Raw genomic sequence first — 25,557 nt, forward strand, 5'->3', positions numbered from 1 at the left:
TGTATATATTCTAACATGATTATTGGAGAACATATTTGTCACAGCTTTAGTGACAAAGGCTAGCATATAAGGTTAATTTGAATTTCATAGATTTGTTTTTCCAACAATCCTTCATGTTTTCCTGTAAATGCCTTGCAAATAGGAAATAGTGATAGTAGTTTTCTCTGTGACCCAAACTGTAATAGTGAAAAAGAAACAGAGGAATGTGCTCATTTTTTTTCAGCTCTGTCTGAGTCTTAATTACAGTGGATAAAGAGTCAGCATAATAATTTGGGCAGTGTAGCTTAGTAGTTAACAATTTGGAATTTTTATTTGCTTTTATAGGCAGCTATATTCCCAGTGCCTAAAAAATGCCTGTCACACAGAAGATGCTCAGTAAATATTTGTTGAATATATATGACTTAAAGTCAGACAGATGTTTAATTGTTAGCGCTGCCATTTACTTCCCGGGGGTGAACTTGGACAGTTCAGCCCCATTTTCCTCGTCTCCTAGTTGAAGACCCACCATACAAGACAACTGTGAGTATTCGGAGAGAGGACACATGTCAATGTCTGACAGAGTGCTCTGGACAGAGTGACAACTCAGCACATGTTGGTGGTGGTGGTGGTTGTCATTACTGTATTAGTTTATAATAATAAGAGGTCATGATCAATCTTTCTCCCAAGTCTGATAAGGGCAGTATGCATCAATGCTGCACAAGTATGTTACATTAAGAAAGTATCTCCCAATTCTGAAGGTTGGGAAACAGTTGCTAACAAGTAGAAGTTCTAGAAATTCTTTTTCTCTAGAGCTGCGCAAAATTAGAGTACTTGTGCATATACTTACTTGTTTCTGTCCGAAGGCACTGAAATAAACTGTGGTGACCCCTGAAGGTCACCTGGTTTTATGATCCTATGAATTGATTCAATATACAACATGACCAGGGACTTGAGGTTAGATTTAGAAATTCATTTCAGCATGCTTGCCAGTAAGTGTCAATATAATAAAGCAATCTGCTTTTCTACTTTCATATTTCATTTTCTACCCAATGAGAAAATTCTTCTAAAAGTAGAGCCTGTTTATATTTGTTTTGCTTTGCTAAAAGTTTAAATTGCTGATTGACCTAATTATTGACTCAATGAAGTACAGACCCACACAGCTGTTCTCTAACCTTCATTCTGTCCAAACCGAAAAAGTAATAAATGGATACTGAAGTAAGGAAACCTCTGCTTGTGCCATTCAGTACAATTTTATAAAAGCATGGCCTAGCAAGCATTCCTCAGGTTTCGTCCGCATCAGACATGCAATTCCAGAGAGTACGCAGTTACCTTTTCTCGAACCGACTCCCCAGGAACCAGCTGAGGCTCCAAGGTAATGAACAGGGTGATGTAGGAGCCTTCACTCAGGCTTCGGACAGCGTCAAAACCCCGCTCAATAATCACACTTCGTTCCTTACTGTAGCCCAGAAGAACTGGGGGAATATTGATTTTAAATGTCCCATCAATCTGTGAAGAAAATACAATTCTGTAAACATCCTGGTGATTTTCCAACAGAAGTTCAAAGGTAAGTGTCAACTCCTCATCATCTGATGAATTCAGTAAAAACTGCTCAGACTGTATTCAGGGCCCACCCCGTCTCTCCAGGCTTGTCTCCTTAAGCTGTCACAGCAAGGGCTCTCTCTTTCCCTGCCTTCTTTGCTTGGTTCAGTGGAACATGTGCGAGTTATGCAAGTTGATTCCAACACTAGGTTGCCTGTGTTCAAATCCTGAATTAAACTCAAAGTGACAGCTTGTGCATTTGTAAAAAGGAGATAATAATAGTATCTACTTTGTAGGGTAATTATGTATGCTGAATGGATTAATAGATGTAAAACACTAAGAAAAATGCCTGTCCTGTGCTAAGTGCTCAGTAAGTGTTAGCTGGCAACCAGTCCCCTTTTCTGGGATGCCTCAGCTTCCCATCTCCACCTTTTAGAATTTTAATCATTTTTCAAGGCTCAGGTCAGATGTTATCTCCTTCGTGATTTGTTTTATCTCCACCAGCCTTACATACAACTTGCTTCTTTCATTTATTGCATTGACACCTTCTGCCAGACTTTACTGTTGTGTGCATATTTATCATGTTCTTTTAGATAACTGTTCTTTGCAAATAGAATCTATATTGTGCTCTTTTTTGTATCATCCATCTCCAATATATCACAGTGTTTTGTATACACAGGAGGTGCTCAATAAATGTAGGCTGAACGAATTACAAGCCTCTTACATAAAATGACCTAAATTATGTAGAGGTTCAAAAAGGCAGAAGTTCTTACTCCTTTGTAGTCAAAGCAACAGTAAGTTTATGGAAGACTGTCTAGTACTACAAAACTACTCAGGGCTAGACTTTGAAATTCACAGATTTTCAGAGAATCCAATTTTTATTTCAGTGAATATGTCCTCTAGAGAGGAATGAAGGAAGCTCTTATTTATTTTCCTCTTTACATTGGTGGAGTTCCCCCAAAGCCTGTATGTACCCAGGCAGATGAGAGGGTACAAGGAGAAGAAGAATATAAATACAGTGCCGTATAAAGTACAGCTGAAATAACTGGGCACATCTGGTCTGTAGAACAGATAGATGAGCCAGGAGGGAATGGACACTGTCTCCAAATAGTTGAAGTGTATGAATTTAAGACAGCGTCTCTCACCCTGGGCACTGTTGATGTTTGGGGCCGGAGAACTCTTTGTTATGGAGAGCTGTCCTGTGCATTGTAGGGTGTTTGCAGCATTCCTGCCTCAATACACTGGATACCAGTTGCACCCCTACTAGTTGCAACAACCAAAAAATGTCTCCAGATATTGTCAAATGTGCCCTGTCGGTTCATTTAAGAGCATGAGCTTTGGAATCAGGCAAAACATTTAAAATGACAAATGTGATAAAGTCATTCTCAAAAGCAATATTGAGATGTATAAACTCAGAAGTTGAATAGGTCTCTCTAATTTTACCAATCTCCTTCTTCAAGGATAAGCCAATGTAAAATGTTGGAAGTTGGTAAAAATTGAATCCCAGATCTGCTGTAAACTTTGGGATTTGAGTAGTTACTTACCTTTCTAGGCTTCTGTTTTTTTCATCTATAAAATGGGGATAATAATGTCTATTGAGCTGTTGTGAGGTTTAATTAAGGTGACATATAAACTAGCTAGGAATGGTATATATCAATAATATGCACCTGATAAATATAGTTATTCCTACTATTATTACCAAATTAGGAGTCTCCTTGTTTTGTGTAGCTCCAAACCAGGACCTATGAATGGGGGTCCCAGGGAGGAATTTAGCTTATGGCACAGTTTAAAGAAGAAATTTATGACAGAGATATTGGAAAGAGAGCAAGTTCCCTTATGAGGCAGTAAGGTCCCTACTTCTAGAGAGTATGGGTATTACTAGGATATAGTAAAGGAGATTCATTTATCAAGAAGGAGTTTGGAGTAATTACTTCTGAGTACCCTTCCAAATGTGATGTCAAATAACATGGGCAGTTTGATTTGCAAAATGATGTGCTCTTTAAAATTTTTTTCATTTCAAATCTATTCGAAGAGGGAAATGTAAAATTTTTGGCACGCATATAGCTGCAGCATCACCTGTAGACAGTCCCTTTGGTCTAGGGAGGATTGCAATTCCAAATGATTCTTGAAATTCCAACCAATCCAAGCCTCTCACACTTGAGTTTTGTTCTTGGCCTTGCTTGAGACCATGACCCAGGCAGCATTTGCTCTAATGTGGTCATCACATGTGGATTTAAACTGTTTCCTCTTGTAGCTGTGTGAGATTAACACAGTCTTTGGCTCAAAGCCTCCTGTTGCTATGGATTTAATACTGGGATATTAAAACCATTTCAGAATCTTTAACTGTCTCAGATTAGAGCTACTATACCATTCAAGAATTGTTAACCTAATGGATCCCCTTAAGCAAAATTGTTAACCTCTGAAGAATGGTATTTTAGTTGAGCAAGCCGCTACCAACCATTTTTCATTTTTGAGATGGTGAGGACTCTGGAAACATTAAAGCACTTGATTAAAATGGGCCATCAACTGGCCTGGTTGTTTTCTTCAAGTTATTTTCAGGCTTCTATCCACTCCACTTTTGTCATTTTTGACAAGTTTCTACTTTGTCCTACCTTCTTCACTTTCATTTAAAAGTTAAAAAATTCTCAGATTGGCAAAGTTGTACATTAACTACCAACTGTAAGAAAGATGTTTTAATAAGTCATGCAAATATGACAGAAGATCAATGGCTTTATATAGGGATTTTTATCTTTCCAAGAGTGGCCTTGCACATAGGTTCTCTCAGTGTTAAGGGTCTACTTCCACAAAAAAACCTTTAACAGGAAAAATGGATAGAGCAGTTCCCTATTCCTGTGAAATTCTTACTTTTGATGCTTACCCTTGCCTGGAAATATATCGTGCTAAATGGAATTTTCACACATCCCAACCAGTGTCTCTCAATACGGGTGTGGATTCCACTTCCTCTTTCACGGTCATCCTAAAGGAGGGGTGGGAAGTGATAATTGTTTAACAACTCCGGATAGGAAGTAGGAAAGCAGCAGGATTTTAGCTGAAAGCCTGGTAGGTTTACGTTAAACAGATCTAAGTCACATTCTGGTTAAGACACTTAATAGTTCTGTGACCCTAGGAAAGTCATTTAACTTCTCTGAACCTCAGTTTCCTCATTAATAAATTGGGAATTTAACAATCTACTTTGTAGGGGTATTTTAAAATTAAGACAATGTATAAAAAGCCCCTAGTACAATTCCTGGATCATAGCAGACAGTCAAGTTGAAAATAAAAAAACTGGTTCTCTTCCTCCCTTCTTTCTTTCCCCGTTTATACATGTCAGGTTTCAAACATTCCAAATTTTGGGATTGATGGGGCTCAGGGCAGGCTGCCCCCAAATGTGCCAAAGCGGCATATGGATTACTTTGAATTCAATTTACTTGAAAAGCAGCTGGTGCAAAAACACTCTGACCCTCCTTTGTCTGCAGAAAGCAGGAAATAAATCTCCTGTGTGAAAGGTGCCCTCCCTGCACCTGGGGGTAGAGAGACATCCTTATCACCAGAGACAGGGAATCCAGGGCTGAGGAGGCTGTACAAACAAACCTGTTATTTCTTTACTAATTTACCCCAAACCAAACATCTATGTCTTGTCATTTCTTCACAAATTTATTGTTTCTTTGTCTAAAAGGTATAAAAGCTGTCTGTTTTGGTCACTTCCTAGATCATATATCTATGAGACCTTTGTACATATAAAATTAAAAGTTGTTTATTTTTCCCCTGTTAATCTGTCTTGTGTCAATTTAATTATTAGACCAGCCAAAAGAACACACAAGCGTAAGGGGAAATTTTCTCCTCCCTGACAGGACTTAACACAATGGGTAGAGGATAGGAAAATGAATACAGACATCTTTCTCAAAAACGTGAACTTACCTCTAAGACATCATATAGAACTTCATCAAAAATGTTGATGAACACGTCATCTTTCACTGACTGCAAACTGGTGGTGCTGTAATCCCCATTGGGGGCCCTGCAAATGGGCACCCATGATCAGGGAGCATGAAAAGAGCAAAAGAGAAATAATGAGTACTCAAATGTCCAAACTGGAAAGATACCTGAATATGAGCATAGATAGGAGGACTAATGGCAGTTGTCTCATTTAGAGGATTTCTCTAGCACAGAGACCCTCTAAGGTAGTACCTATACTCAAATGGCAAGGCAGTAGACTGCAGGCTCCGTGCAGAGAGACAAACCCTTTTGCTGGCTTGTCCTGGTGAGTCTCACATCATCTCCCAACCATGGTGAGCTTTGCAAGGAGCCAGCTGGCTACATACAAGGTCTCCAGCTGATACTGGTGCTGGTATGTGGACTTCCTAAGCAACTGGGCTCTGGAAGGTGCTTCTCTGTCAGACCATTCCCTGGTCATAAACCTGTTGTTATGTGGCTGGTTGGATGGTCCCTGCTTCCCACTCACTTTCCCCACAGATAAGTAAAGCAAGGTAGGAATGAGGTTCATCTCCTATAACATCACCTGCTCTGAGTCCAGCCAAGCCTGGCCCAAGCAGGCCTCTCCATGGCATGGCTCAAGACCAGGCTACTGCATCTATTGTGCTGAGCATTTGCCTTTAACTTTTCTCATTCTTTTTGCTTGTACTATTTATAAGAGTGGTATCTGTTTCTCCCTTCTGACTTAACTAGTTCTAACCCTTGCTCAGTCTCTAATTTACTATTTGGCATTAAGCAAGTTACCTTTCGTCTTTAGGTTTTAGTTTATTTTCTATAAAAGTAGAGCACTAGACTAGATAATTTCTGGGTTGCTTCAGGATCTGAAATAGAGAGTCTTTTAAATATGTAAAATCATTTAATCAAAAATTTTAAATGCCTATGTATTTCTGATGAGGGAGAAAGCTTAATTTATGGGAACTAGGGAGCTTCAAAATTACTTACAGCTTCCAGAGTTGGGGAGATGGGGAAGAAAAGAAAAACAGTGTAGAGGCTGTGGGATTGAGGGACTGGGAAGCTTGGGCTGTAAGAAGCCAGAGCCTGGAGAGGAGTGGGGTGTCCCAACAATGAACCCAAGTTTCGGAAGTTGGACATTTTCCCATTTTATTCTTGATTGGAGTCACTTGTAGAATGAGGAAAATATGCCTACCTAAATGGAAGTTCGAGTTCTTCATTCCAGCTGGGGTTTGGACCTTCAGCTGTAGTTGTATGGCAAATTGTTCGCTGAAATGAAACTTCTACAAAAGGACGTACTAAAACCTTAAAATCAAGAGCAAAGAATCTGTAACAGTAGAATTATTTTGATCCTAACAGAGGTAAAATATATTTCTAAATGGTGTGTTTCCAAAGAAACCAAGGCAGAAAACAGACTATGAACTTTCTAGGCAATTCTTAAAAATAGAAGGGGTAAGATTCTAAGTGGAGATCCAGCACTGGGCTATTTCACCTGGCCGAGGGGGTAGTCAGCACTGTGGGTTGCGCTTTGTGTGGTTGGGGAAGCAGCATGCTTTTCGCTGAAAGTCCTTGAAGATCTCGATGGCTGCTGGAATTTGCTAGGAGAGAAAATGTATGAAAGAAATAAATGGCATGGAAAGTCTAATTATATACTTTGCAGACGGTTTCTCCAAAGATGTATGGTGTTGGTGGCTATGGTGACAGACATACTCTCTAAACTTGTTGATGCTTCAGAAGTCTTTTTGCACGCTCTGGTCCTCCTCAGTCACCTAGTGATTACGCGAGCCTTCCCAACTTTCATCCATAGGCCTGCATGTCTGGCTGGAATACAGGAAAGGGACCTCTTCTCTCTGCTCTCTCATGGGTGCCTTTTCCCCCATAATTGAGAACCTCAGTCCCTCTCAGGTAGCAGAATCCTGAGCTTCCTAACCAGCCTGCCCTGCCTCCATCCAATTCTGGTCCTTTCCCACTGTATTTTCTTTGAACGTGCACTCTCCAGTAAACACGAGCTATATATCCCAGGTAAGACATCTCTCTCTGGGCCTGCCAAGCATCAATGGGAAAGGCGGTCAGGGATTCCTAGCTTGAGTTAGGATCTATGAGTCTTGCCCTCTTTCCCTTTTGAGCTGCCATTCTTAAAGGGAGAAATGAAGGTCATGTCCAGAGATCCTCTCCCAGATACCTTCCCCCTCATCCCAACAACCCACTTGCATATTTGTTTTTCGTTTTTTTAAAATAAATTTATTTTATTTATTTATTTTTGGCTGCATTGGGTATTCGTTGCTGAGTGTGGGCTTTCTCTAGTTGCAGGGTGCGGGGGCTACTCTTTGTTGCGGTGCACGGGCTTCTCATTGCAGAGGCTTCTCTTGTTGCAGAGCACGGGCTTTGGGTGCACGGGCTTCAGTAGTTGTGGCGCACGGGCTTAGTTGCCCTGCGGCATGTGGAATCTTCCGGGACCAGGGCTCGAACCCGTGTCCCCTGCATTGGCAGGCGGATTCTTAACCACTGTGCCACCAGGGAAGCCCCTGCCTATTTGTTTTGAATTTTATGGTTTGCCAAGTATTTCACATTGATTTGCTTAGCAAAGTACAAATTATCTTTTTCCACCAGACTGTTTTACCTTTTCACAGAAAGGGTTTCAGACAAACTATGAGGCAATGAAAGTAGAACATTTAACACAACAGCGGCCAGAGAAAACCTTTTCCTGTTTGGAACACTGTCAATTACATTATTACACAAACACTTGTTAAGTACCTACTATACTTTAGGCCCTGTGTTAGACACTGGGGCTGCAAAGGCAAATAAGATAAACTTCGGCTCAAACTAGATAAACAAATAATCACAATACAGTGGGGTATATGTTAGACTAGAGGGGTGGGCATGGGCCATAAGAGTGCAGAGAAGGAGTTGAACAATCCTGTTTAGTTTAGTTGCAAGGGCAGAAGGTTAAGATTTGCGTGGGTTTAGTGCAAGAGTTGATATTTGAACTGACTTGATGAGTTTACACTGAAATGTATAACATATAGGATCAACTATGCTTCCCTGTAATTATTTGAATGAAATGGTTTAACTCTTAAAAAACTTTATGGAAACCAAAAATAATAGAAACACCTACATATCTTTTTAAAAAAAAAACAGCTTTTCACCCCACAGTTAAACTTTAATGCGATCAAGATGAATGTTGGGCTGTGTGGCTTAAGGAAGCAATGCTATGGCACAGATTCAAGAGCTTAAATGGACATTTACATATAACAAAACACTGAGAATAGCTGGTGATGATCAGATATTCTATAATGGGTGGAAGAGTTAGTCAGCAGAAAAATAAAGTAGGGCAAAATAATAGGGGGTGGATAATTTAAAGGGAAGACCCTAGGGACAAAAGATGCCAGAGGCTTCTGTGATCAGAGAGCTGGATGACCTTGGGCAAGCCACTTACACTCCCTTCATTTCCATTTTCCCTTTTGTAAAATGGAGACAGGAATAGTAGTGAGAAGTAAGTGAAATAATATAAATGAAAGTGCCTAGCATAGTGCCTAGAACACGGTGAATGTACACTAAATTATAGTTTCCCTCATGACATTGACAAGGGCACCAGCAAAGAGAAGTAATTCTTGGACCTTCCATCTCTGTTCTCTAAGGGGATAAGAAACTTTGGCTCACCTTACCTATGGTGAGGGGCTCCCCATTGCCCCAATGTAATGAAATACAGTAGACATAATTCACTTCTCTGAGCAGATAAAAGAGAAGTCATAGTTTTGTGCTCAAACACATGTTTCAGAATCTAGAATATATACCTTTTGGGTATCTGCCCAGCTCTCACCCACTTCTCAGAACTGTCCTCCATCTTCAGGACAGGTCCTTGTGACCTGCCTCTCTGACTGTAGGTGACTAGACATGGATCAACACCTGACCCAAGTTAGGACCTTCAGATTCACTCCTGGGAAGCTGACACCTGGTGGGTGGTACCCTGACAGGATGGACCACGTCCATCACATGGAGAAGAATAAAGCAAACCCACAGAGGGAAGCAAGCAAGAGAAACAATGGGGCCTCTGAAGAAGCCCATTTTAATCTTTACTTCTACCATGTAGTTTGGCTGTACCTCTTGTTCTTGAGTTCTATGAGATATTCCCAGTAAATCCCCTCTTTACCCTAAACTGACTGATTTGGTTCTGTTACTTGCAACCAATAGGGCCCTGACTTCATCAAGAACCCTCTTCCTCCCCGCCATCCCTGTCCTCGGCCCCCACAGAATAACAACTATGTTAAAAATGAGAGTGAACATGCTCTAAAGAGGTTGGATCCTGCACATTCCATCCCAGGGCTGTTCAGAGGGCTCTCACCTTGTCGTTGGCTTCCTCACTGGAATGTCATAAGCCCGGATAATGTTCACCAGCAGCTTTATGTCTCCATCAGACAGGTTTTGGGCTGTCACCTTCTTCCGACCTTTTCTCCTTGGCCTCAGTGGTCGTTTTTGTTCTGCCAGCTTGAAAAGGCTCAGGCCCAAAATGCTAATGATTACAGAACAAGATTAGGATGCCAGGGAAAAGAAAGGTCTGGAAAGTCTTGAGACAACTTCCCAAATGCTGCACCAAGGTCCCTCACAAGCCCCTGAAAAACTCCTTGTCTTTTTAAGGAGGGTGGAAATTGTCCAGAAGTCCTCCCAAGACGGGGGAGAGCCCACTCTGTAGATTACTAACATTCATTTTAACTGCTACCCATCAGAGGATGAAATTCATGTTCTGGTCCCTCCCTGCACTTCCTGCTTGCTCTCTGCCTTGCTTATCCACCAGCCCCTCAAACGTGGCCTGTGCTCTCCTACTGTCTGCTTTCACTCATGCCAATCCTGCATGCTGAATGCCTCCTTCCACCCCCCTCCTCATCCACCCACTCGGTTGCAGTTTTACCACTTTGCAGGGCCAGTATTTCCCCTTCCCCAGAGGCCCAGCCGCATTAGCCCGAAGCGAGGCTCCCTCTCCTGGGCCCCTGGAGCCCTCATTAGCCTGCTGCATTCACATGGCAAATGATGTTTACAGCCTTCTCAGGCCCTTCCAGGGATACCTCACTCTCTGGAGTTAGGCAAAACTAGGTGTGAATCCTGCTCACCTTGGGCAAATTATTTCACCTCTTGAAGTCTCTGTTTTCATCATCTGTAAAATGGGGTTGTTGAGAGGACTTTGTGAGGAGGTGTATACAGAGCACCCTAGCACTGGTCTGGCATTAGAGGCCCTAACACAGTGACTGTTGGGACGATGACAATGATTATGATGCCAGTGATTATGTTGGAGAAAGGAGGGGGTGGAGACAGGAGGAAGGGAGGGGGAGCAGGGGGATCCTTCTCTCACATCTCTCTTCCTCTCACTGAGATGACCTCCATTAACACTTCCTAGAAGATGAAAGCAACGCAGTGAATCACGGGGGAGAAAGGGCCATGGAGAAAATAACTTAATTCTGCCCCAGGGACTAAACAGAAACACAACTGTGACTGCGTATCAGGAAGCTGACGTTAATGACTATGCCCCAGAGCCACAGAACAAAGCCAGCGGTGCAGAGCTGGCCTCGGGCTGGCAGCGCTCACGCTGCTCTACTTCCGTGTGGGTATCAGAGCTGGCCAGGCGACCTGCTGGACTGGAGCCCTCTTTCCAAGAGACACGTGCCAGCTGGGGAGACGATGGCTCCAAGGGGCTTCCGGGGGCTGTTGTTCCCAGTTGCTTCCCAGGGTCTTCTGTCCCACAGGGCGCAGAGGAGCCACCATTTACCAGCACTTCTCTGGTTCAAGCAGAGTGCTAGGTGCCTTACGTATAATATTTCTAATCCTTACAAGTATATTTATCCCATTTTTCATATGAAGAAACTGGAGGCTCCAAGAGGCGATAGAATTTGCTAAATAGGAGGAGAGGGAGCTGGGGTTCAAAATCAGATCACCCTGACTACACAGCCCAGCTTCTTCTTTTAACATTTACATATATTTATTCATTAACTCATTTAAGACAAGACTAAGCCCATTACATGTTAACATGATATAAAATTATGAAAAATAACTATCCTTTTCAAAACAAAGAGTGCGAGGAGAGTGACACTGTTTTACATTTTTGCAAATCTCTTTTTTTGATTTATTATACGTTTTATTTTTTATTTTAATTGAGATATAATTGACATATAACACTGTATACGTTTAAAGTGTACAATGTCTTGGTTTGATACATTTATATATGGCAATACGTTACCACTGTAGCATTAACCAACACTTCTATCTATCACTTCACATAATTATTATTTCTTTTTTTGTGGTGAGAATTATTAAGATCTAGTCTCTTAGTAACTCTGAAGTTTATAATCAGTATTGCTGACTATAATCACTATGCTGTGCATTAGATCTCCAGGACTGATTTATCTACTGGTTACAGGTTTGTACCCTTAAACATCTCCCCAGTTTCCCCCACCCCCAACCCCTACTGACTAACATTCTAGTCTCGGTTTTTATTAGTTTGGCTTTTTTAGATTCCACGTATAAGTGAGAATCATATAGTATTTGTCTTTCTCTGTCTGACTCATCTCATTTAACATAATGCCCTCAAGGTCCATCCACGTTGTTACAAATTACAGCCCATCTTCTTAATCCCTCTGCCAGGACAGCTCCCTACCCCAAACTTGGGGACCTCAGAGAGAAACCTTTGCGTGGGGTCATGACATGGCAAATCCCTTCTTTTCTCAATACTTTCTCCCTCTCAGAGAGGTGCCTCCTATCATGAGACTTTGCTGCCTCCCTAACAGTCAGCTTGAGAGCATCTTGGTGGCTGGGACCATTATATAAAGAAACATTTTAATTTAAAGCCAAGAACAAACCAGAATTAAAAGAAGGAAGAACATACCCCGAGCCTTCAGAACTTAATGCAGAAAGTAAAGCAGAAAAAAGAAAAAGAAAGAAAAGAAATGGAAAAACAGCATGAAAAATCATCATCTATTCTAAAGTGTAATTTTCATGACTGAAAAACAAACAAACAAACATTCAATGACTGGACTCTGGGCCTGGAATAAAGAGAGAGGGTTTGCATGAATTTATGTGGGCACAGCCTCCCTTCTGTATGAGGATGGAGGCAAAGCCAAAAGAAGGGGCTGCCATGGATTGCACAGTTTTTTGTCTCCTTGCCAACTTGATGGTGGAGAGGAAGTACATGCATAGGAAATGACCTTTTCAGGAGACCAAGAGATTTAATCACAGGGAGGGTCATGAAGTTAATAGACTGTGCAAGCCCACCAGTATAGAAAGTTCTCTTTCATCTTTCATGCATCCACCTCCAGTTGAGACCATCTGAGGATTATTCTAAATGATAGGGAGACAATCAAGCAAATAAACACAGTCAGTTCCCAACTTCTATGTAAATATCCATTGTTCCCTGCTGCCCTTGCCTCTCACCAAACACATGGCAGCTCTGTGTCTCCGAGCTGTGGTGCTGGAACAGACCTCTCCATGCCACCCAGAATCTCAGTGGGCAAGTTCTCAGCCACCCCCCACTGCCCTGTGATGGGAGAATAAAGGAGACCCCGGCATAGGGAGGTGAGGAAAGCAGGAGGATGTGCTGGAGGGGATGCTGTCAAAACTTCATGTGACTGGAATGAGAAGATAGCCAAGACTGGTGAAGTTCACTTGGAGGTGCTGGGAGGTGAGACGGGGTCCACTGGATGTGATGGAGAGGATCTCGTGTGACTTGTTCTAACAGAAAAACTCCAACTAGTGTAACATTAGGCATAAATCAGGCTTTACCAGTTTCCAGTATTATTAGGGGCCCAAATGCACACCATACACTGATAAAAATATTATATTTACATGAAATTTTTAATATAATACAATACAAATAATTTTAAAAGAAATAATAAAAAAGGTCTCTTTTTTTTTTTTTACCTGATATTGGGAACTTCTTCTTCTACTACCAAATCCGAAAGAAGAAAATGGTGTTTTGCAATTAGAAAACGATTTATCACTGATTCTCTAACCTGAGGAAAGAAATATGTTTTATTTAAAATGTTTTTGTTCTATGAACGCACACTTCACTGCTCTAATGTCACCTCCGTGCAGGTTTCCAGACCACCTTTACTTTTCTCTGCAGCTCTGACCTCTTCGTATTGTAAATCATCCAGATTTCCTCACTAGCATAAGCTCCCTAAGGCAGAGGGATGCTATTTTGTTCTCTGCTGTATTCTCAGGACCTGGGAAAATTCCTGGCAGATAAGATCATAAAATTTAGCTGAATGAATGAATGAACAACTACAAAAAGTAGGACCCGTCTCGAAGCACACACACTTCAGAACTGATTCTGAAGTTCTTCCCCTATTCAAACTGACTTGCTACCTAATTATTCTTTAAATAGAGGACCTCTTAAATGTCATAAATATTCTTTTTTTTTTTTCGTACATGAGCTACAGGGTAGATCAACCGGATGAGAAAAATGTACTCTAGCCACTAGGGCATTTCTTATAAGTTAAATTAAAGGAAGGAAGGACAAAAGGATATTTTGACTTTCTAGTGCAGAAGGGCAGTTAGTATGTCATTTATAAATCTTATTTTTTTATTACAAAGGTAATAAGATGCAAAAATTCAAATATTAAAAAAAAATCATGACTTAGAAAGTTAAGTCCCTTGTAATCATACCCCCTCTTAAGATAACCACTGATAATAAACTGAGACACATCCTAGTGTTTTCAGCGTTTCTGCATCGAATACACTCCCCTTGGTTCCTGAGCTAGTTCAAATTGGATTTTTATCACTTATAATCATGAGTCCAAACTAATACAAAGGAGAACCAAGTAACCATGTTCCAGAGTTGAAGATAGCTGTTAATCAAATTTAATCTGTAATTATGAGAAAATAAGCCTACAGGGGTTAAGAATAGAGACCTCCCTCCAACCTTAGGATGTTGGCTATTTTACCCCTATGAGAACTGTTTAAAATGGTTTTCCTTACCTGCTGGAGGTACTTGGCTACTATGGCCCTGTGGGTATCTATGTGGTCTTTGGTTTCAATTACATTTCTGTCTCGTAAACGTTTCTCATAGTCCTAAAATTAAAAGGAAGCCATACTTTTATGATTTTAAAATACTAGTACTCTCTCACGCCCTTTTTGAGATTAGAGAATTAAGTCACAAATTATGGTTCTAAATGTTCCTTCTGAACTTTTGGTTCAGAATTGCTCTTTGATGCAGTATCCAGGATTTAGAGTTACTTGATTGAACTGCCTTATAAGTAGAAGAGAAATCTGTAATTACAAGTTACAATGTTCATGCAGAAAGAAATAGAGGTAGTAGAGTCGCTGTAGTTCAAGATGATAAGCTCACCCAAACAAGATGCTAAGCTCACCCAAACAATTAAGCAGGGCCAAAGCCCCTGCTTAAATGTTGCCTTTTATATTTCAAGTAAAGCAATTACAGAAATAGTAAATAGCGTCTGGCTGCAGCTGACTTGCACCTACCTGAAGGAGAGGAATGGCTGCCTTTGGCTTTGTCTTCTTAGGCCGCTGCACTTTTCTCTTTTTTCTATCAATAAAATTCCATGGGGTCCCCAGGGAGATGCCATGTTCCCCTTCACTCCTTCCCTGGTCACAGCTGAATGCCCAGGGTGGCCCCTAACCCAGGCTGGGTGGCTCAAAAGTTGTCCCCAAGATTTTTAAACTCGGGACAAGAGGACACACCTCTCCCTCCTGGCTGAGGCTACTAGATGTGAACTTGGATGATATTGGTGACCAAGTGATGAAATAGAGAAATCTGTCTACAGTGGGGGAAAATGAAGTCACCATACCAAGGAAAGCCCAGACAGGATGGTGAAGGGGCCTGGCAATAGTTGGGTGTCTTTAAGACGCAGATGAACTCCTGTCATTCACATGTTTTAGATGTTTAACTCTATTTTGTGATTTCGTTATCTAATAAACTCCCCTTCATTCATAAGCTAGTTCAAATTGGGTTTTTATCACATAATCACAAGTCCAAACTAATATAAAGAACCAAATAACCAAAAATATTCTCTCAGAATAATTTCTGCATGAAAAATCATACAGTCCTGGTATTAACTTCTAATGGCTCTCCCTTTACCTCATCAAACACACACTTGTCTGGCTTTCACTGGCTTGCCCCATATATACAAGCCTATTACCTATAACTCCTCAAAGGCTCCCTGCTCCCATTCCCGCCATGTTCCCTCCTCTGCCAAGCCTTTGTGCATCCTGCTGCCTGTCTAGGGTGCCCAGAACTGTTCCCCACTTCCTTCCTGGCCCCCCGCGCCAAGGCTGCTCAAATCCTACCCACCTATTTTCCCTGCAGTGCTTACCACCGTGCTTTGTGCTTAGTAAATACCTACTGGATTAAAATGGCATTGAATTCCTGACTAAGGCACAATCCTTGACCACATTAACACTTAAAGAGACTCTTCAACCCTACACCTCTAAGTTTTCCTAGTTTAGATGTCATTATACTGAGACAAAGATATTATTTAAACATTGGATTCAACAAAAATAATGGGAAGGTTATGTAAAGTACTACAAAAGAGGAACTAATATTGCTACTGAGAACATAGCAACAACAACAAAATACATACATAATAGTATACCAAATGGCACAGCAGATATCTTATTAGTAATAAAATAAGCCAATTTCTCACCTGGAATACCTTTTCCATAATTTCTCGGTCATACATTGGAATTTGTTTATAATTTCGGAATTCTGGCACCCCTTGGCTTCTAAGACCAAGAAGCCTGAATCGTTTGGATCTGTTTAATTCCTCATCTGAAACAAAGTTAAATTCCTGTTGTAGCTGTTCCAGTCGAAAGAAATCAGGGATGTAGGATTCACCACTGGTAGCAACCTATAAAAAACAAGAAATACAAAACTCTAGATAACAGGCAGATTTCATCCAAAGAAACTTGGCACTGAGCTTTTGGGAATGGCGTTTTAATGGTTTTAGGCAGAGAGACTTGAAACATCCATCATTTCATTTAAAGAGAAAATACACTAAAATATAATGGTAATGAGGCAGATGCTACTCTGCCTTTTATAGCTACTAATATTCATTTAGTAGCTATAAAAAGTATCATGAATCATTTTTCCAGAGAAATAAAAGTTAAAAAAGTTCATTTTTGGTACGCACGCTCCTCTAACAGTTGTCATGAAAATATACAGACTGAAAAATATGAGATTTATATCAGTGTATTACCAAGTGCCTACTGCAAATAAGATTATTCATATACATAATGTATATAAAGTGTATGTATTTTAAATGTATTTTTAAAGTATTTTACACTTTAACATTTTAAATATATTTTAAAATATTTTTAAAATATAACTTTTGGACTTTATTTATGCACAAATGTAGGTAAAGGCCCTAGAGTCGGCTGATCAGCTTCACTTGGCTCCACAGCCATGCTCTCCTGTCCCTGCACAGCACCTCATGGCCTTGGTCACTGAGAAAAGTGAACCAGAGATGGACCCAAGCACCAGCCTCCGATGCCCCTGTACCCTGGTACAGAAAGTGCGGCTTCAGCACCACTGAGAGACTAGCAGGTGTGGGCTGTACTCTGCCCAGGTGTCTGCTTGTTCCTCTGCTGGGTGCTTTGCCAGCTGCAACCTCCTCCTGGGCAGATCTCTGCTTCTCTTCAGGGAGCAGAGATCTGATGGAGCTTTGCGATGGGAAAGGTGATACTGCTGTGAAAATCCTGGTTCATAAAAAAGAGGCCAGTCAGGAAGGCAAACTCTGTGTTTTGTCCTTCTATGGGAAGCAAATAGTTAAAAAAAAAAAAAAAAAAACGAAGGAGACATATGCACTATATTATTGTCAATTTAAAGCTAGTCATTGAAACATATCAATAATTTGAAAGCTTTATATGAAATAGGCTACACTTCAGGTAACATGGCCTATTCTTTTTTTTTTTTTAAGGTGGATATTTTCATTTTAATTAATAAAACAAAAATGAAACAGTGAAGACATATATTGGGACTTCACTCATTCACCAATTATGCAAGAAATGTTTTGGTTAAATAAGATAATTTATTCTTTCTAATAGTTCTCTAAGTATCAACATGCACTAAGTATCATGTTGGAAGGAGATTTTATGAAGATAAAAGTCAGAATAAACCAAAGCTTGCTTTGGGACTTACCTTAGAATCACTAGGGGAGAAGTGAAAGTTTTCATCCTGGTTATAGTTACCCTACTGATGCACTCGAACTAAGAAACGTGATCACGGAATGTGTTGCTATGGCCACTTTCTGGATCATCTACTTGTTTATTAGGTTTTGTGGGAATTATGAACTTGGGAGTAAAAGCAATTGTATTTGTTACCAAGAGAAATCATTTACTGACTAATGTTCCATTTTATTTACAAATTCATTGAAGAAAGAATTTTGAATGTTATGATAGATACAAGCAATTTATATAAAAAACACTTCAGTGAAACCTAAAAGGTAATCTAATTAATCATACAACAAGAAAACAAACAAAACCACCATTTCTGAAAATGCCCCATCAGCCCTTCAAAGTATGATGGAAAGAGCACAGGGACTGAAATCACATCAACTTGGAGCCGTGTCCTTACCATCTGTGGGATGTGGAGCAAGGAACCCTGAGTGTCTGGGTTCAGTGTCTCTCCACAGAAGGGGCAAATTGAAACCTTTCTTTGGGGGTTTTACAGAGGTTAGAGGTAAGAGTAACAACAACACCGTACGCTGACCGTGTGCCCAGCCAGATGCTGATCCGCAGCAGCTCCTTTCCTCCTGACAACACTGTGAGGGCATCACAGGGCTTAGGGGCATGAGTGCTTGCCTTCATCACACAGCCAGTAGGTACAGAGCTAAAATTTAAACCTGTCATTCAACCCAGGCTTCATGCTCTTAAACACTATTGCACAGGAGAACATATGGGAAAGAAAATGTGTGTCAAGGCCCAGCCGTTTCTGTTATTATCACACCAAGTGGAGAAGTGGTGCGTGTCCAGATATCCTGCCACATTACCGAGATGAGCTGCATCAAAGGGGCATTGCTGGGGTCATTGGGGTCAAGCTTGGACTCTGCTGCCCACTTGGCCAACTTTTTCATGTCTGTCAGTCCTGATGTGCCGATAGATGAGATGGCATCTGCTCTCTTCAAAGCACTGAAAATGAAAGTTGATTCCATGAGACCGACTTTATCACAGAGCAGTTTGCATTAAGACCACAAAATCCCAGGGACAGCACTGCTTAAGGAGGCTATTCCCTATGAGAGAAAATCTGATCATAAGGAAGGACTTTTGACATTTTTCTTTGGTTACTATTAAATATGTTATAAGCATAATAAAGAAGTCTGAATGGTGGCAGAAAGTATTTTCAAAGCACACATCTAATAAGGGGTTAATATCCAAAAAATATAAGGAATCATACAACTCAGTAGCAAGAAAACAAATAATCTAATTAAAATGGGCAAAGGATCTGAACTGACGTTTTTCCAAAGAAGACGTACAAGTGGCCAACAGACACATGAAAAGATGCTCAACATCGCTAATCATCAGAGAAATGCAAATCAAAACTATAATGAAATATCACATCACACCTGTCAGAATGGCTATAATCAAAAAGACAAGTGAAAACAAGTGTTGGCAAGGATATGAAAAAAGAGGTAGTCCCGTGTGCACTATTGGTGGGAATGGAAATTGGTGCAGCCACTATGAAAAACAGTATGGAGGCTCCTCAAGAAATCAAAAGTAGAACAACCATATAATCCAGCAATCCCACAACTGGGGATATATCCAAAGTAAACAAAATCAGTATCCCGAAGAGATATCTGCACTCCCATGTTTACTGCAGCATTATTTACAATAACTAAGACATGGAAACAACCTAAGCGTCCATCAATGGATGAATGGATAAATAAAATACGATACATATGTATAATATATATATCATATATAGAATATTATTCAGCCGTAAAAGAAGGAAATCCTGTCATTTGAAACAACTGGATGGACCTTGAGGGCATTATACTAAGTGAGATGATCTCACTTCTATGTGGAATCTAAAAGACACAAACTCATAAAAACAGAGAATAGATTGGTGGAGCCAGAGGTGAGGGGGACGGAGAAATGGATGAAGGGACTCCAGAGTACAAACTTCCAGTTATAAGATGAATAAGTTCTGGAAATCTAATGTACAGCATGGTAACTATAGTTAATAATACTCTATTGTATACTTGGAAATTGCTAAGATAGCAGATCTTAAAATTGCTCATCACAAGGAAAAAATTATAGCTATGTGTGGTGATGGATGTGTTACCTAAACTTATTGTGATAGTCATTTTGCAGTATGTACAAATACCGAATCATTATGTTATACATCTTAAACTTATACAGTGCTATATGTCAGTTATATCTCAGTAAAACTGGGGGAGAAAAGAAGTATAAATAGAAGGAATGCAACTGTGACCCTGCATTCCTACAACTCTGCCCAGTGCGTTAAAGTGTCCTCAGTCCCTGATCCAGACTAGTGACAGGTGCCTCTGCATCTGGTGCAGGATGCCCAGAAGGCCTCATCTCCCAGATAACTGGGGACCACTTGTACCTAAAATAAAAGAGAAAAAATAAACACTTATGCAACCAACTTAAGCACCAACTTTGGACATGACTGAGTTCCAAGGGGGCCAGTGTGGTCACCTTGGTTGAGTTGGGGCTTTATTTTATTTTATTTTTTTTGAATTTAATTTTATTTATTTTTTTATACAGCAGGTCCTTATTAGTCATCCATTTTGTACACATCAGTGTAAACATGTCAATCCCAATCTCCCAATTCATCACACCACCATCCCCACCCCCTGCCGCTTTCCCCCCTTGGTGTCCATACGTTTGTTCTCTACATCTGTGTCTCTATTCCTGCCCTGCCCGGTCATCTGTGCCATTTTTCTAGGTTCCACGTATATGCGATCATGTACGATATTTGTTTTTCTCTTTCTGACTTACTTCACTCTGAATGACAGTCTCTAGATCCATCCACGTCTCTACAAATGACCCAATTTTGTTCCTTTTTATGGCTGAGTAATATTCCATTGTATCTACGTACCACATCTTCTCTATTCATTCGTCTGTTGATGGGCATTTAGGTTGCTTCCATGTCCTGGCTATTGTAAATAGTGCTGCAATGAACATTGGGTTGCATGTGTCTTTTTGAATTATGGTTTTCTCTGGGGATATATGCCCAGTAGTGGGATTGCTGGGTCATATAGTAATTCTATTTTTAGTTTTTGAAGGAACCTCCACACTGTTCTCCATAGCGGCTGTATCAGTTTACATTCCCACCAACAGTGCAAGAGGGTTCCCTTTTCTCCACACCCTCTCCAGCATTTGTTGCCTGTAGATTTTCCGATGATGCCCATTCTAACTGGTGTGAGGTGATACCTCATTGTAGTTTTGACTTGCATTTCTCTAATAGTGATGTTGAGCAGCTTTTCATGTGCTTCCTGGCCATCTGTATGTCTTCTTTGGAGAAATGTCTATTTAGGTCTTCTGCCCATTTTTGGATTGGGTTGTTTGTTTCTTTAATATTGAGCTGCATGAGCTGTTTATATATTTTGGAGATTAATCCTTTGTCTGTTGATTTTTTCTTTTTTTTTTTTGCGGTACGTGGGCCTCTCACTGTTGTGGCTTCTCCTATTGCGGAGCACAGGCTCCGGACGCTCAGGCTCAGCAGCCATGGCTCACGGGCCCAGCCACTCCGCGGCATGTGGGATCTTCCCGGACCGGGGCACGAACCCATGTCCCCCGCATCGGCAGGCAGACTCTCAACCACTGCGCCACCAGGGAAGCCCTGTCTGTTGATTTGTTTGCAAATATTTTCTCCCATTTTGAGTGTTGTCTTTTCATCTTGTTTATGGTTTCCTTTGCTGTGCAAAAGCTTTTAAGTTTCATTAGGTCCCATTTGTTTATTTTTGTTTTTACTTCCCTTTCTCTAGGAGGTGGGTCAAAAAGGATCTTGCAAAAAAAAAAAAAAAAAAAAGAAAAGAAAAAGGATCTTGCTGTGATTTATGTCATAGAGTGTTCTGCCTATGTTTTCCTCTAAGAGTTTTATAGTGTCTGGCCTTACATTTAGGTCTTTAATCCATTTTGAGTTTATTTTTGTGTATGGTGTTAGGGAGTGTTCTAATTTCATTCTTTTACATGTAGCTGTCCAGTTTCCCAGCACCACTTATTGAAAAGACTTTTTCTCCATTGTATATCCTTGCCACCTTTGTCATAGATTAGTTGACCATAGGTGCGTGGGTTTATCTCTGGGCTTTCTATCCTGTTCCATTGATCTGTATTTCTGTTTTTGTGCTAGTATCATATTGTCTTGATTACTGTAGCTTTGTAGTATAGTCTGAAGTCAGGAAGTCTGATTCCTCTAGCTCCGTTTTTTTCCCTCAAGACTGCTTTGGCTATTCAGGGTCTTTTGTGTCTCCATACAAATTAAAAAAATTTTTGTTCTAGTTCCATAAAAAATGCCATTGGTGATTTGATAGGGATTGCATTGAATCTGTAGATTGCTTTGGGTAGTATAGTCATTTTCACAATGTTGATTCTTCCAATCCAAGAACATGGTATATCTCTCCATCTGTTGGTATGATCTTTAATTTCTTTCATCAATGTCTTATAGTTTTCTGCATACAGGTCTTTTGTCTCCCTAGGTAGATTTATTCCTAGGTATTTTATTCTTTTTGTTGCAGTGGGAAATGGAAGTGTTTCCTTAATTTCTCTTTCAGATCTTTCATCATTAGTGTATAGGAATGCAAGAGATTTCTGTGCATTAATTTTGTATCCTGCAACTTTACCAGATTCATTGATTAGCTCTGGTAGTTTTCTGGTGGTATCTTTTGGATTCTCTATGTATAGTATCATGTAATCTTCAAACAGTGACAGTTTTACTTCTTCTTTTCCAATTTGTATTCCTTTTATTTCTTTTTCTTCTCTGATTGCCATGGCTAGGACTTCCAAAACTATGTTGAATAATAGTGGTGAGAGTGGACATCCTTGTCTTGTTTCTGATCTTAGAGGAAATGCTTTCAGTTTTTCACCATTAAGAATGATGTTTGGGGCTTCCCTGGTGGCACAGTGGTTGAGAGTCCGCCTGCCGATGCAGGGGACACGGGTTCGTGCCCCGGTCTGGGAGGATCCCACATGTCGTGGAGCGGCTGGGCCCGTGAGCCATGGCTGCTGAGCCTGCGCGTCCGGAGCCTGTGCTCCACAACGGGAGAGGCCACAACAGTGAGAGGCCCGTGTACCACAAAAAAAAAAAAAAAAAAAAAGAATGATGTTTGCTCTGCGTTTGTTGTATATGGCCTTTATTATGTTGAGGTAGTTTCCCTCTCTGAGTTGGGGCTTTATCAACAGGGCTGCATCTCTCATCACTCACAGTGTTTTACCTCCTCTCCTGAGGAGCTGGAGCTTTCACCCCCAGGAAATTTCTCCAGCATAAAACTCAATGAGACAAATGCAAATGGCTTATATTCAAAGACATAAACGAGGGGCTTCCCTGGTGGCGCAGTGGTTGAGAGTCCGCCTGCCGATGCAGGGGACATGGGTTTGTTCCCCGGTCCGGGAAGATCCCACATGCCGCGGAGCGGCTGGGCCCGTGAGCCATGGCCGCTGAGCCTGCGCGTCCAAAAGACATAAACAAGCCTCCACTGGAAATGCTGCCAGGGTCCTGGCTGAGAAAGGCCTTGTTGTTTTTATCGCATGGATACAAGCATTTGCACTGGATGGAGAGGGTGTAAAGGGAACAAAACCAGCCCCAGTCGTTTTTCCACACATTGAAAATGACAGTCTTTGACTTGGGAAGTGTCTTCTTGGTGATCAAGATAAGTCCTTTTATTTTATGGAGGCAATTGAGACATCAGTTCTAAGATGATCCACTCAAGACACATCTATTGGGGAAGGACAGAAGCAAGACACAGTCCAGGCCGCCTGGACAGGCATCAACCACAAGGAGAGAGGGCCCGTCCATCTGGAGTGAACTAGTGAGGCCCAGAGTCCCTTTCTGCTGTTCTGAGTAGAAACCTAGGGCTAGCAATCAAGGAAGGGGGCTGAGAATAGGGACTTTCATATAATCAGAAGGTTCTACACCAATCATCATTTACAATGAACATTTACTGAGGGCCAAACATTGATATATACAGCTATGTGCTATGCACTTTCCCCATTTGTGAAATTGGGAAAAGAATACTTCACAGTTAATTGGTGAAGATTAAATAAGGTAAAGTGCTTTACTAATAAAAAAAAAAACTGAAAATACTGGCACATAACAATAAAAGGAAAGAATGGGATATTGCAAGATTTTTCCCACTGGATATTGTCCATGCCAATGCTGACATTGCTCATCAGCTTGTTCTAGCCATACATTACCTTCTAAATCCAATATTCTGCTGTGACAATGGAGGAATTAAAGGAATCCCATTTTCTCCAATGGCCCATGCCACACTGTTGGACACTTTCCCCGACGTCATTAGAATCAGTTGATTGCTACCATCAGCTTCAAATGAGAAGGGTACTCCTGGGGAAACAGCAGATTAAATAGGATGCTGTTTAGAAAGAGGGAGTGAGCCCAGTACTAGCAAGAAAGCAGAAAGTAGACAAATGGAACAGAGTGGGTGGGAGTGGTGGGGATGGAACACATAATTCAAATCAACATCACTGAACTTCTTCAGGGAATGACGCTCACCATCGGCCACTTGGCTCTATCTCTTGACAGCACAGTGTAGGCATTATAACAAACGATGCACTTTGTAGTGGGACCAACTGCATGTATATTCTGGTTCTGCCACTTGACAGCTGTGTGGACAAATTACTTAACTTCTCTGAACCTTGGTTTCGTTGTGTATAAAATAGAGAACATAATAGTACCCCCTTTTATGGATTACTGTGAAGACATTCATTTATTCATTCATTCAGTAGATACTTCTTTGAGCTCCTACTTCATGCTGGCACTATTCTGGTCACAAAGATAGCAGTAAAGAAACAAAACTGATAGGAATCCCTGTTCTCATGGAGTTTACATTCAAGTAGGAGAGACAGGATATAAGAAGATAAGTAAGAGACATGGGCAGTATGTTAGAGAGTGATAAATGCAAAAGAGAAACAAATTAGGGAAGGTGTATAGAAAATGTGTGTTTGGAGGAGGCAGGGGTTGAACTTTCAGATGGGGTGGCCAGGGAGGGCCCATGAGAAGTCACTTTTGAATGAAGGCCTGAAGAAAGCTAAGTGAGGCATGTAGGTATCTTGCGAAAGAGCCTTCTTGGCAGAAGGAACAAAGGCAAAGGCCCTAAGGTCAGAGTGTGCCTGGAGTAAGGAACAGCATGTTAAGTGAGGCAACACTTGCAAAGACTCAGACATGCCTGGGAAACGCTGACCACTCCACAGATGCTATTGCTCAGCTGTTGTAGCGACGGTAAAGCCTCACTGATTTGGCCCTCACTGATTGGACATTAGTGATAAAAAAAAGTCTCGGGGCAGGGCATTTAATCAAGTAAGGAAGTAAAGATTTTCAAGCATGAAATATAGCAACTTCATGCTTTGGGGAGTTCCAGTTAATATTTTTAACACAAAAACAATACCACTGTTAACCGTATAACAGCATTTTTGTGTTTTTCAAAGATCTTTCCTTCATACTGAACACTCCATCTTGATCTTCAGAATAACCCTATATGACATTAAGGGTGTTATTAGTAGATCCATTTTATGAATGAGGAAGATGACATTCAAAGAGGTTACATGATTACTAGGATCACACAGCTTGTCAGTAGCAGAACTGGAACTAAAAGCTTAAGCCTCCAGACTTTTAGACTGGTGATCAGTTTAGAGACTCAAAGAGTTCTTGAAGATAAAGTTCCAGATATGCTCTCATAATAAAAAATCACCAGGCACGTGAGGAAACAGAATCAGAATCAGACCAGTAAGCAGATAGGTGTTGGAATGATCAGATACAGAATATTGAAAAATATTTTAATGTGTTTTAAAGAATAAATGAATGAATTAATGAATAAAAGAAATGATCGAGAGTGTCAGAAAAGGACAAAAAGTTGTCAGAACTGATTGTAAAAAACTAAATAGAATTTCTAGAGGTGAAGA

At 40.7% G+C, this 25,557-nt stretch overlaps 1 protein-coding gene across 10 annotated transcripts in view; it reads right to left on the minus strand.

Annotated features, from left to right (window-relative positions):
- The window catches only part of CC2D2A (coiled-coil and C2 domain containing 2A), a 135,624-nt gene that overhangs the window by 20,640 nt on the left and 89,427 nt on the right, over nt 1-25,557 (minus strand). For all 10 annotated transcript variants that reach the window (XR_003795619.1, XM_029235624.1, XM_029235625.1 and 7 more), the window contains 11 exons: nt 23,836-23,983; nt 18,450-18,588; nt 16,107-16,310; nt 14,422-14,514; nt 13,363-13,454; nt 9,803-9,970; nt 6,953-7,058; nt 6,656-6,765; nt 5,437-5,533; nt 4,397-4,495; nt 1,309-1,485 (listed from right to left, as the gene is read on the minus strand). Coding sequence is in view for 9 of the 10 variants with exons in the window: in XM_029235624.1 (XP_029091457.1) it covers nt 1,309-1,485; nt 4,397-4,495; nt 5,437-5,533; nt 6,656-6,765; nt 6,953-7,058; nt 9,803-9,970; nt 13,363-13,454; nt 14,422-14,514; nt 16,107-16,310; nt 18,450-18,588; nt 23,836-23,983 (1,433 nt within the window). In the remaining variant the exon portion in view is untranslated. The remainder of the gene's footprint in view (nt 1-1,308; nt 1,486-4,396; nt 4,496-5,436; nt 5,534-6,655; nt 6,766-6,952; nt 7,059-9,802; nt 9,971-13,362; nt 13,455-14,421; nt 14,515-16,106; nt 16,311-18,449; nt 18,589-23,835; nt 23,984-25,557) is intronic.

This window comes from Monodon monoceros, unplaced genomic scaffold (genome assembly GCF_005190385.1).
Source record: "Monodon monoceros isolate NGI ecotype Baffin Bay Population unplaced genomic scaffold, NGI_Narwhal_1 Super_Scaffold_20, whole genome shotgun sequence".
NCBI lineage: Eukaryota > Metazoa > Chordata > Mammalia > Artiodactyla > Monodontidae > Monodon > Monodon monoceros.